Source organism: Littorina saxatilis, linkage group LG13 (assembly GCF_037325665.1).
Source record: "Littorina saxatilis isolate snail1 linkage group LG13, US_GU_Lsax_2.0, whole genome shotgun sequence".
Taxonomy (NCBI): domain Eukaryota; kingdom Metazoa; phylum Mollusca; class Gastropoda; order Littorinimorpha; family Littorinidae; genus Littorina; species Littorina saxatilis.
Window position 1 is genome coordinate 12154043 of NC_090257.1, and position 13770 is coordinate 12167812.

General features: G+C 39.1%; 1 protein-coding gene across 1 annotated transcript; it reads right to left on the bottom strand.

Annotated features, from left to right (window-relative positions):
* Window positions 1-4522: 4522 nt before the first annotated feature.
* LOC138983610 (uncharacterized) lies at window positions 4523-13734 on the bottom strand. The gene is made up of 8 exons (XM_070356883.1): window positions 13664-13734; window positions 11966-12084; window positions 11031-11085; window positions 10543-10610; window positions 10061-10166; window positions 9460-9578; window positions 6237-6376; window positions 4523-5661 (listed from the first exon to the last, which is right to left on the bottom strand). The coding sequence occupies exons 1-8, from the start codon at window positions 13722-13724 to the stop codon at window positions 5559-5561; spliced, it is 771 nt and encodes a 256-aa protein (XP_070212984.1). The 5' UTR covers window positions 13725-13734; the 3' UTR covers window positions 4523-5558.
* Window positions 13735-13770: the final 36 nt, after the last annotated feature.

The window sequence follows — 13770 nt, forward strand, 5'->3', positions numbered from 1 at the left end:
CTGTGACATGAACTAATTCATCAATCATGCATGATTTGAACACACAACAGAACTGTTATCATCAAAACAAACTTGACAACAATAGGAAGAACAACACGACTAGTTTACAACGATACAGTGACTACAATGAAACATGCACTTCAAACACAATTTTTTTTAAACAAATGAACATACTGAACACATATTATTGGAATCTCTGTTTAAGGACATTGGAAATGTCACAAGATATTAGCGTTGTCAAGAAAGGGTCATACAGTAGATGTTATATTCATTACGCATACACTGCAAAGCATTTTATTTTCAACCTACATTTTTTTTTTTCACAGCTGTATCACTCTATGATCCTCCATTCGTCAAGGTGTTTGTGATCGTGAAAACAAAAATCAAGGTAACTGTGATCGTGAAAGCTAAAAATTCCCTTCCCGTGATCATGATGATACCCCCCCCCCCCCCCCCCCCTTTGGGGCCCTCCCCCGTGTCACCACAATGGCACGTTAAAGATCTTGGTCATTCTACCATAAGTGCATGGCTGATACCACCTAAACACGCAAACATCAAAAAGCCGTGAGGGCGTACAACTCGAATCGTACAAACAAATTTATAGGCAATTAAGACCTGACGGACAATAAGCCCCTTAAAATTTACTAAACAGAACACACGAAGGCTTCAAAACATTCTTACCATGTAATCATAGCACCAACCTCCCAGATGAATGCAGGTACATTGCGAGAAATAACATGCCAACTTTATTTTTTTGCGAATGAGGGAACCAACGTGTCACTTTGAGTCGTTTTACATCAGGGGACGCCACTCAGTTGCTTGGGGGTCGTTCATTTTTTGGGGAGCATAGAACATTTCAGTACATGTTGTTTTTTATACCAATAATTAATACTTAAGTGAAACTGTATGATAACGGGTACATTTTGCTCAACTGTAACTCATACTGTTAGTTACAGAGGGTAATCAAATCGTAAAATACATGGTCGGCGATGAAACCGTCAATACTCCCAAAATGTGCAAAGCCCACACACACACAAAAGTAGATCTAACTCGACCTGTCCACAATTTATCCGAACGCTGGCAGAAAAATTTGCTTTTTAAAACGTTCTAATCTATTGTCGTTACTGACAATATCGTTATTGAAACAATCACCGTGCGCTAAGAGATTTATTGCGCTTCGTTCAATAATTCATTTTCTCGATTTGCTCTATATATCTCTTAGCGCACTGTGATGTCTCAATAACTTAAATAATAATACTAATAATAACAAATCAATACAAGTAAATAAATAAATAAATGTGAATAAACAAACACATATAAATAAATACATAAACAAACACACAGGGTTTTCAGGTGTGCTGGCAAATATGATGAGAATAAACCACAATTTGGCCATGTCTGGATGTCATTAAACCCACTACATGTAAAACGCTGTAAAGCAATTACTAAAAAATCTTTAAAAAATTGTTATCCTTTTCAAACAATTCCTGTGACTCTTCAGGTTGCTCAGGTGAAAAACGAGGTTAATATGACATTTTATCTGAACTGCAACCTGTGCCGTTACCTACAACGTTAACCTTTTACTTCTACTAACAGTAGCTTATAAACTTAACAGTACTGTTAAGAAATGGGGCCAGTGGACCAGCTATTTTTGAGTTTTTTTCCAAAACGAACAAAAAGTAAGGAAAGAGGCCAAGTCGAAAATGTCAGCATATATTGATCCCCTGTAGATATGCCTTACATCTGTTGGAACCATGAGACAACAATTTAGGTCGATTAACAAATTTAGGTCAACAACAAAAAAATGTGTTCTACATATAATCAATGTTAAGCTGAAAATAAACTTTCTCTCTGACATCCCCAAACCATTTTCAAGCCTTGATCCCTAGCCCCTAGAAAAAGAAAAGATACCCACTTATATCCATGGTTGCATGCTGATATCGAAGTAAAGAATGTCTAAATGCCAAATATTTGTTTGACAGCAGACAATGTACATGCCCGTACACAGTGCAAAAAAACACCATGTAAGTGTGCTTCCTTGAACGTGAATTGAAAAGAAACCAATAAATCCGCTCTTAATCTAGGATGACTCGTTCCATAAGACTTGGCCCAGGATTAATGCATGCAATGCAAAACATTTCCCTGATTGATATCTTTTCATAACCGAAAACAAAAATACATAGAACCTTTTATTGAATGTAGGACTCTACTCCGCCCCAATTCCTAGGCTGGGTGAGCCTAATTTTGGAGGTTTTATTCTAAGGTTTCTAGCATTCCTTCAATAACCAAGTTTAGCTTGGTGTCAACCTCAATGTTTTTCACTCATTACGTCATGCAAGAAAGTAATTAATGGGCTGTCATGTTTCCAATGTGTACACCCTCTCAGGGCTTCCACTGAAGCAAAGCAAAAATCCCTTAATATCTAGACAGGTCCGGAAAATAATGAAACACGAATTCTAAACGATGCAATTTGATGTAAATCATTCTTGAAATACGTGAATTGGACAAAAAGTGAGAGACGCCTTAATTAACTCTCTTTAACTGATTGTGCAGAGCCAGACTTTGCTAAACATAAAACCTGATATTTTTTGCATGGGCGACGAAGTGAATTCATGAAATCTGCTTCACAATGCTTGCTTCACGAAGCGCTTGGTACTGACATTTCAGTAAAAAGACTTTCTAAAGTCTTAGTGTGACAGGGAGACTACCGTCGCCCTTCACAGCAGGCTCTGCAGAGTTGTTGGCCTTTGAGTGCGAGCTATTTATAGCTCGCCAACTAGACACCTGTGGATTGTAGAGTTCTGTTTGTGATGGGGTCTGACAGCGTCTGTCTCTCTGTAATGTTCTTGGTTTCCTTTGCGTAACCAAAACGGTTTTGTACAGGGCTATTAAATTAGCTCTAAAATTCTCAATCCTGTTTGATTGGACTTCGCCTCCAAAGGTGATTGATGTGTTACGGCACTCGGTTACATTAGCAAAGTCAATCTCAGGCTCAATTAAGGGTCCTAGGTCATAAACAATCAGTCGCTCGAATCTATTCTTTCTTTCTTTCTTTCTTTATTTGGTGTTTAATGTCGTTTTCAACCGTTCAAGGTTATATCGTGACGGGGAAAGGGGGGGGGGGGGGGGGGGGGGGGATGGGATAGAGCCACTTGTTAATTGTTTCTTGTTCACAAAAGCACTAATAAAAAAATTGCTCCAGGGGCTTGCAACGTAGTATAATATATGACCTTACTGGGAGAATGCAAGTTTCCAGTACAAAGGACTTAACATTTCTTACATACTGCTTGACTAAAATCTTTACAAACATTGACTATATTCTATACAAGAAACACTTAACAAGGGTAAAAGGAGAAACAGAATCCGTTAGTCGCCTCTTACGACATGCTGGGGAGCATCGGGTAAATTCTTCCCCCTAACCCACAGGGGGTCTCGAATCAATATTAAGAAAGGCCTTATAAACAACCATACACTCAAATCTACATGTTAAAGAAATTGAAAAGGGTGGAATGATCCTTCACTTAAAGGTTACAAATTGTGTCAAACATAAAAGAAATTGCATAAAATCTATCCGTTTTACATGTCTTTGGTTCATGCATGCATAGACAAATCATGTGTAAAAAGACATGCCGCATCATACTGGAATCTATTTGAGCAAGACATCCAAAACTTATACAAACCGACCAATAATATAATTACCTGACGTGAAAACTAACCATCAGAGAACTGCATGATTCTGCACATCACCACCAAAGCTAACTTTTTCTGTCAGGTAATAGCTGAAGGGGGACAACTCTTTTAATACTGTACGCAATGCAGCTACAGTCAGTCATCAGGATCATTTGTCTGCACAATTTCATTTTTCCTAATTTACTGACTATAATCAATCCCTCCTCCCAACCAATAAAACTAAAACTAAAACTGCCTACTATGAAGACTACCAAATTAACGTATTCACTAAGTGACTACTGACATTTTACTGAATTATCTAGATCTCTTTCATTAGTGAAAAAGCACATGCAACTGATTTACCAACAAAACTACCTAAACACTAATGAACTAGCTCATTCATTAAGTTGCTAATGCAATCAAACTGACATAGCTCTTTCAAGAAACATTATGCTCAAGTAGCTTTTAAGTAAAATCCTCAGATTATTTCATTTTCTTTCAATTACACGAAACAGTACAAATTTTTAATGTACACTGTAGACACATCCATCAGTCAGTCTTTCTTTATTTATTTGGTGTTTAACGTCGTTTTTAACCGTTCAAGGTTACCATCAGTCAGTATCAAGATAAGAATTTTAATGTCTGGACAATCATAATACAACTTGAAATTAGTTTAACCATCTGTGCAACTTAAATAATAAAGCTCCCTCAATCCCTCCCCCCCCCCTCCCCACCCCCCCAAAACAATTAAATAAAAAGGTCAACAGCATAGTTACTTCTGTTTCTCGATCATCTCTTGACGCTTTCTCCTTCAGTTTACGTTTTAAGTTTACATGAGACAAAAACTTTGACAAAAGAGTAAAAATAGATTTATTTCTATAATTGTAACACGTCATCTCACATCTCAATGAGTGTGCACAAAACAAATATGTGAATCGGTATTGAACAATGAAAAAGCAAAATGAATACATATTGAATATAAATCCTGTTATTTCTTTTGTCACAACACAATTACTGCATAGTCAAACTAATTGGTTGTGTTGACAAAGCAAAAGCCTTATTCAATTATTCAAAACCTGTCAAATCCAATAAAAACAGTAAGGACTGACCGGTTTACAATTTCTTTTGCTTTAGTTTCCCACACAAAAAAGGAAAAATACTGGACATTTGCAGGTTGAACAGGTATAACGCAAACACTTTACAAAACTCTGAATTGTTCCCCTTCTGAGTATGAGTCCCTTTAGAGGGGAGAATTATACAATGACAATAGAATGACAACAGAAAATATTTAGAAATAACCCTTGTCAGGATTTTCATGCCCTGTGGAAGAGCTTCATTGTAAAGTGAATGTAAACATGCCAATATAGCGCCACAGTGAATATTAGAGTCCTGACATGCATTTTTCTATAATAAAAAAAACTACACACACAAACACATGCCACACAAGATCGAATAGACGCTAGTTGCTCTTCCACAGTACATAAAAAATAACAATGGAACACGTAAATCTCTTAAAAATACATGGAATGAGTATAGCTGCACATGTTTTGTTTAAAGGTAACATACAATGTTTTTTTGGTCATTTTCAACACAAATACAATTGTAACACAAACATGTTCATAGCAAGTAGCTTCCGCCACAATACATTCATGTCTCAGAGTCAAATTATATTCTCCAAGGTAAATTCTCTGAGTTGGTAGTCAGAATCACAAAACGTCTGACAACTGTATATAAAGATATACCAAACACTAGTTTTTGTAACTTAAATTTTATTTTTTTTGTTACATAAATAACACAGAAATTCACCAACTCAAAGCCACACATTGTCTCAGAGTTTAATTATGCGAAAGAAATGTTCCAAGTTAGTTAACTAGCAGCCCTGACACGTCTCATAATTGTGCTACCACACACGCGGGGAGCAAGGCAGCCTGGGTAAGGGTAGCTGGTAGGGATTCAACTAACTCTGCAATCTGCGTGGTCAGCTCCCAAACCCTGTAACAAACAAATAATAACACTGTAGTATAGTGGCTTTTGTTGTAGTGCAGTCGAAAAGAATGATATCACTTGAAATGTATCGCCAACCATGTCTAAATGAGAATTAGAGAGAGAGAGAGAGAGAGAGAGAGAGAGAGAGAGAGAGAGAGAGAGAGAGAGTGATAGACAGAGAGTGATAGACAGAGACAGACAGACAGAGAGAATCCATGCATAGTGCAGCCTAAAAGAATGATATAATTTCATCGTCAACCATGTCAACAACAAAAATTGGAGAAAGAGAATGAAAGCGAGAGAGAGAGAGAGACAGTGACAGACAGACAGACAAGCAGAGAGAGACAGACAGATAGAGACAGACAAACCGAGAGAATCCATCCCAATAAAAATATTAACAAACATGTCAAGCACACACACACACACGCAGACATGCAGACACACACACACACACAGACATGCAGATACACACACACACACGCAGACATGCAGACACACACACACACATGCAAACACACACAATGACGCACACACATACACACACAAACACACACCCCTCTCCCACCCTCACACACACTGACCATTCCCTGAGTTGGTCTGGCAAGGGTTCATCTTGCTGGTCCTCGTTGTTCAGAATCTGTTTGACCGTCTTAAAGTTATCCTCCACGCTCTTCTTGTATTTTGCCAGGACTCCTGCACTTGGTAGATTGCATATGCTTTGCTGTGGAGAAAAAAAGGTCAGCTGTGAATTTGATGAGAAACTTAAACAAAGGAGGCAGAGTGCTGTTTAGAGATCTGATAAACAAAGGGAAGTAACTGCTCAAAATGCATTCGACATGTGTAATAGATTAAGTGAGAGCTATCGCTTGTTCTTTTCAATGCTTGTTACTCTCTCAGGTGCCAGGAGAATGGTTCCGAATAACTCTAACTTATTCTATTACACATGTTGAATGCATTTAGAGCGCTTACTTCCCTTTTTTATTTATCAGATCTGTGAATCTGATGCTAAAACAGACAAAATAAAATTTAATAAATAAATAAAATTAATAATCCCCCCACTCCCCATAATCACCACATTTTCTTAATTCGTTTCACCTCGGCAGCGAGTTTTGTTGGCCTCACTATCAGAGGGGCGTTAACTCTTCCACAGCGCCGACACATACATGTCAACCCTTACGATTTGCACGTAAGTCTTACGTTTTTTCCAGTTGTACGTCGTAAGACCACAATCTTACGTTTTTTTCTGAAAATCGCAAAAATCTTTCGTTTTTTCCCCCTCAAAATCGCATTATTTAATACATGTCAACCTCTATCGCACACTTACCATAGTAAAAGCCTCTTCACACCATAAGACAGGACCAAACACCACCAAAATCGCATTAAAATTACGTTTCTGCGAGTCCCTTTGCTTTCGTTTTCGGATCTGCGTTCCGCATGATTCTCAAATGGATCACTTCTAGTTTCAACTGTCTAATATAACAAGGGAGATAACTGAAATGCTTGAGTCACAGACGCTCAAAAATGGAACTACGATTTCTTATGGTGTGATGAGACAGCGTATGAAAATCCTGACAGAGTTACTTTCAGAAAACATCTGTTGCAATTCTAATGGACTTTTCAGCAATTTGCTGACCCCCCCAAAATACTTGCAACATCCTCCTGTACTTGATTGTAGTTGATAGCAATCGATTTATTTGAATTGTGCATTGTGTATGTCATTGTGTTTCCATTTATTTAAAGATTTTTATTTTTTATTTAAAAAAAAAGTGTATTGTTGCTGTTATTAAGATTATTATATTGAAGATTGATTGAAAGGCGCTTAGAACTATTTCAGGATTTGTGCCATAGAAATACCCTTTGTTACACGACACTTGAGATTGCCACAAGTTCTCAAACGTCGTATAGTTGTGTTCTTTTATTCTACGTCGCCCGTCTTCGCAGCAGCAGAAAACAACTCGTCAAATTGAGTTCGAGGATTTATTCAGCATTCAATACATACAACTGCACAACGTAGCAGAACTCAAATAGAAGCTTTTTAAACATTCAAATCGCGCTGGCATATATAGTAAATACTCAATCTCGAGAATATTCCAGACCGAACATGATACAACTACATTATACGAGCCGTGCATGGACTAGAACAGCGACATTGGGGTGTGCACGTTAAAGATCCCACGATTGACAAAAGGGTCTTTCCTGGCAAAATTGTATAGGCATAGATAAAAATGTCCATCAAATACCCGTGGGACTTGGAATAAAGTAAAAAAAATTCCATCTCACACGGCATTAAGTCTCAGGAAACATGAATACACGCATGCAGGAAAAAAAAAAAAATATGGGTAGCGCCGTATGTATGGCAGCTCGCTTTCCCCGGGGAGAAAGCAGCCCGAATTTCCATGAGGGTAACCTCACTGGACTGTAAATCTTATCCAATCCAATCCAATCCAATCCATTCTTTGTGACGTAGATCAAAAGCGCCGACGCACTTAATCCGAACGAACGCCACGAACTCACGACTAAAAAAGCGTGGTAAACAACTTGTTTTGACAGGACTAGAAAGTTCACCTGCATTCTCGTCCAAGCATAAATATTGTGTTTACAAAATATAATATCGGTACTTTCCCACAAAGTACAAATAAGTCAACTACATGCAACACACAAAACTGAACCAAAGCTCAGCAACGGTAGCGTTTCCTAACACCCTTATTATTATTATTATTATTATTATTGATTTCCATCACCTTTGTGAGCAAATCCGGCTGAATCAAAATCTTATCTGAACACTGTCAGACGTCTTGCCAGCATGATCATATTGATGAAATATCTGAATTTTGGTGATCTTTAACCAGTAAGTACAGTGGAACCCCCCCCCCCCTTTAAAGACCTCCAATAATCTGGTCCTAAAAAGGGGGGAGTCTTAACCCCTTCACTGCCACAGTATAACAGCATTTTGGTATTGCTGTGTGCCAGGGCAAAATTTCGCTTTCTTCGGTAGGTTCACTAATCTGTTCACTGCTCGATCATTTATTGAGATATCTCTTAGATCTTTGGCATGTTTGCTTATACCCTTGGCTGTTATAGGATGACATGATCATTGGACTTTGTTTGTGATTGTTATTGTAAAAATTGATATAATGACCATTTCTCTATGAGATAATAAAGTATTCTTATTCTTATTCTTATTCTTATTATTCTTATTCTTATTTTTGTCAAAAATTACAGTTTCCGGACTTACACACACACACATTGCAGCAGGTAAAACCACACAAAACACTGCTAAAACTGGTGTCAAACATCAGGTACTCACATTACAGCCCATAAAAGTATTCTTCTGTGTGGTAATCCATAAATCACTTCTTGTAGAGCTTCCAGAACACTGTATCGCTTGAAATCAGGTCTACGAGTTGAGGTCCAACTTTTGGCTGCCATTGTGAATTCTATGTATGGTTCTACACTTCTAACAAAGTTTTCAACATGTGGTACTAACTTATCCGAACGGTCAATGGGAAAGAACTGTGTTTAGAACCCCATACAAGAACTTGGACAGTGGTTACCTCCCATTTAGTTTTCAGAAATGTCCTGAAATGTTGCTGACGCAAATTCCCTGTACTAGGTACGGTTATGGGCGTACGGCAAACCGAAAATGACCACGTACCTAGTACGGGGTGGGCAGTGAAGGGGTTAAAAGGGGGTAAATTTACAGAGGTTATAAACAAAAAAAGTCTGAGATTACAGGGTCTTAACAGAGAGGGAGTATTGAATTGGGGGTCTTACAAAGGTTCCACTGTACGAAATTCTGCTTACATAGATAAGTGCCAGTTGATGCGCCAGGTACTTGGGGCGAGGAAACTTGGCGATGTCTTCCTTCATCTGGTGAGACATGGTGGCCAGTTGGTTCAGCTGATTCAGACTTGACAGGTACTCTGTAGACACAGGAGTAAACAACTACAATGCTTATACCTGTGTGTTCAGGAGACACTTTTGGGACCATGCAGCCAAAAGCGCTATAGTGGTTTAGTTTTCAAGAGGGAATATTCTCTAGTAGTGCTTCAATTTGTTTTGGGGCGTAAGGCAGGTCAAATGGAGCGTAGCAGCTGAAAGTGAGAGAGGTCAGAGTTAATTAGTGGTATGGCATGGACCAACGTCACCCAGACACAAACAAAAATGAGAAAATACTTGACAGCCACATTAATCTACACACTAATTGGTATACTAGTTTATCAGAATCTCGGGCATACTTGTTTATCAGACATGCATATGATAAGTTCACTGCTGTGATGATAAATACAGAAAACTTTACATAATCCTTTGCGCACTTTTCGTACAACATATTTCATGGGATTTAAAGGAATACATATATATATACACATTTTCTCAGCGAGTCACAGAAGCAACATTTACAAACCATCTGTTCGTGACTGTTCCAGCGACAAACTGAAACCTGACGGGTCTTTGAGAAAAGCCGCTGGCCTGGGGAACATGCGATTGAGTGATGTCTTTTCCAGGTATTCCTGTATGAAAAAAAGCTAACAGTAGAGTTCAGCATAATATCAGGAACAGGTGGGAGAATCTATCTGTCTGTGTCTCCCTCTCTCTCTCTCTCTCTCTCCCCCCCCCCCCCCCCCCACATGCAATGACATTTCAAGGAGAAAAAAAAAACCTAACAAACATGAACAGCCCACCACCACTGCGCCATTGACATTTTTCACCAGTATTGATATAAGAAACGTTTTTTAAACAATGTTTTACCAGTTACATCTATTGTAAGCTAAGACTATTGAGCAAGCCAAAATGCTAAAATTGTTTCTTGCTTTATCGGGTTAATACAATAATAGCAGTTTAATGAACTGCCATGCAGTGCCAATAGTAAAAACTGGAAGCACTCACATAGAGGGAGGGCGGTAGCGAACGATCTTTCACCACTGTGTGTCGCATTCTGTCTTCTACAACAATGGCTGAAAAATAAAAAATAAAGCAATTTTGTAAATTAATGGTAATGAGTAAATCTGAGAGAAAAAAGCAAAATAGGAAAAGAAACAAGATGAAAAGAAAGGAACATATTTTAAATTTGTAATGCTAATTGTAACTGTCCTAGCCATCACAAGCAACATTTCAGTCCGTGTTTTTCAGTTTCAATAACTGAAAGACTGCGATGAGGAGGGATGTGACTCAGCAGAGAAGATTAAGAAATCAACACAAAAGTTGAACATTTAGCCAGTGTTATCTCAGTTTCTCAACATATACAAAATTAAAATGCCTTATCTTCACTGTGTACTGTGTATATATATATAATTTAGAAGTGGAGATACAGAATAAATCAAAGACATCGATCATGTCCATGCTTTTAGGGAACAAATTAAAGAAAGGAATGATACCTTTATCTGCAAAAGCATTACTGGTCCTGCCCTTCTGGATGCTATGGGTGGGTTGCTGAAAAAAGATAAGATAAATTCAACTGAGGCATTTCAAAAATTAAATATCTCATGAAGATGAGTATGTATCTATAGCATTATATTCGAGGAACACTATTATGCTGACATTTTTTCTCTCTCTGATTAATAGAGCCAGCGGGGATATAGCTCAGTTGGTAGCGCGCTGGATTTGTGTTCAGTTGGCCGCTGTCAGCGTGAGTTCGATCCCAGGTTTGGCGGAAATTTATTTCACAGAGTCAACTTTGTGTGCAGACTCTCTTCGGTGTCCGAACCTTCCCCCGTGTACACTACATTGGGTGTGCACGTTAAAGATCCCACGATTGACAAAAGGGTCTTTCCTGGCAAAATTGCTTAGGCACAGTTAATAATTGTCTACCTATACCCGTGTGACTTGGAATAATAGGCCGTGAAAGGTAAATATGCGCCGAAATGGCTGCAATCTACTGGCCGTATAAAATTTCATCTCACACGGCATCACTGCAGAGCGCCTAGAACTGTACCCACGGAATATGCGCGATATAAGACTCATTGATTGAAAAAGAAGCTTGGTTATTTGAAATAAAAACACTTTTATTAAATAGACTTATAGTCATGATGAAAGTAACACAGTTTTCAAACTGAACCCTAAGGTAATGTGCCCCCACATTTTAATGCACACAAATTGCCATCATAAACACATGGTATACATGAACATTAACAGAGACACACAAAAATGGACAAAGACACACACAAAGACACACACACAGACAGACACACACACAGACACACACTCTCTCAAAGACAAACACACACAGATATGAAAGACAGACAGACAAACCGACAGACACTCCGCTGTTACTGTTAGTCATGCAGTTACACACATTAAGAAGCTAACAGACCTGTATCAATTCCTTCTTGCAGAGCACATCGAGCTGGGTGCAGTATGATATCATGTCCACGCCGATCTCTGAAAGTGTGCATAGCCTCAACAGGGTGGGTTCATGCAGCAATGTGTCCACTGAAACAAGACCAGGATGCATGAGTTCATAAAATTGAAATAGCAAAAGAGCCAGATTGCCATCGGCGCTATAGAGAGGCGGATAAATTGCTAGAAAAAAAAGAAGAAAAAGTTCGTTTTTGGATTGTGTCATTATTGACAAAACAAGACATTCACAAGTGCATCCACCCAATGGTGGTTGTATATTATATAATATAGTGTGACAGCTATAGATTGCCATATATATATATATACGACTTGTGTCTGTGTGTCTGTGTGTCTGTGTGTCTGTGTATCTGTGTATTTGTGTATTTGTGTATTTGTGTATTCGCCATGCACGGCCAAAGTTCTCGATGGATCTGCTTCAAATTTGGTGGGCATATTCAGGTAGACCCGGGACACGACACAACCTGGTCGATATTTCAACACGTGCTCTCAGCGCGCAGCGCTGAACCGATTTTGGTTCAACCTCAGCTATTTTGGTTCCACCTCAGCTACCCGGGCCCCCATACCGACACACCAAAGCCAAAGTTCTCGGTGGATCTTTTTCAAATTTGGACACCGTATTCAGCTACACCCCGGACACAATATCATCGATGAGATATTTCAACACGTGCTCTCAGCGCGCAGCGCTGAAATGATTTTGGTTTTTGTGTTCATTTCACCATTATAAGTAACTCTTCCTTATCTTCTCATCTTCTCCAGGTTTTCAGCGTTTACCTCCCTTCCTTCGTATGGTGCACTATAAAGTTTGAGTGGAGCGTGTTCGGATATTCCCGGCGTTCTGTTACTGTTACTATTTTTAGAAGGTCAACGCAGTGTCCAGAACGTAAATTGGACCCGTAAATTATCCTCACTGTCAAAGTGCAAAGGTCGAATCAATTTATAGCCACGCGAAAAATACACTGTCATCTATCTCTCTATAGATACGGCTTCTCTTTGTTTTGTGTGTGTGTGTGTGTGTGTGTGTGTCTCTATGTGAGCAACACCTGTGCATTGTTCAGTTCTGTTTGTGATGTGGTCTGGCGGCTTTTGTGTAATTTTATGTACTGGCCTTCCTTTGAGAAGCTCTAACTTGCTCAGTCCTGTTTGAGTGGAGTTCGCCTCCAAAGGTGATTAACACGGTTACATTCGTCGACAAGGATGGGACTCGATATGGTCAGGAATGGCATTATGGCCACTGAATCATTTTCGTGCTGTTCCTATTCCACGAATCTGGGAGGGACCTGAGCTTGGCTGGTCCATTGTTCGGACCCGGCGAAGCCGGCATACGGCTCTAAGTACTTCTTCCCGGCGAAGCCGGCTACCCGGCGAAGCGGGTATTCATTCTAGTACATATATAAAACTGACACAGAAGACAATGGGCCAGTAGAACCGGGATTCCAAATATATGTGTTTGATTCAGAGGTATACATTCACACAGTAGTGACTAAGTGAGCAACAAACTATATGTTTCATTGTTTGGTGAAAACAAAGCAAAGGAAGAAGACCGGAAGAAAGCTCGTTCCGAATGTCGTGTCATTCGTTGAACAATGTGTCCTTCAAAACATCTTGAAAAGACTCAAATCATATCACATAACTTCGTGAAAAACAATTTCACCTTTGAACATGGGGTCGTAGTGTTTGGGCGTTACAAGCGGTGCTTCGACGCACGCGGCCATTGTTGTTGTCGGATCGATACCGGTAAGGGGAGGTCACGCGCTGAAG

Bases quoted from the DNA above. Each gene is read 5' to 3' on its own strand.
- LOC138983610 (XM_070356883.1), bottom strand. From the start codon at position 13,724: ATGGCCGCGTGCGTCGAAGCACCGCTTGTAACGCCCAAACACTACGAC. The intron at 12,085-13,663 runs GTGAAATTGTTT...GTCTTGTTTCAG, and splicing joins CTACGACCCCATGTTCAAAG to TGGACACATTGCTGCATGAA. The intron at 6,377-9,459 runs GTAAGCAGAATT...TTTTCTCCACAG, and splicing joins ATCAACTGGCACTTATCTAT to CAAAGCATATGCAATCTACC.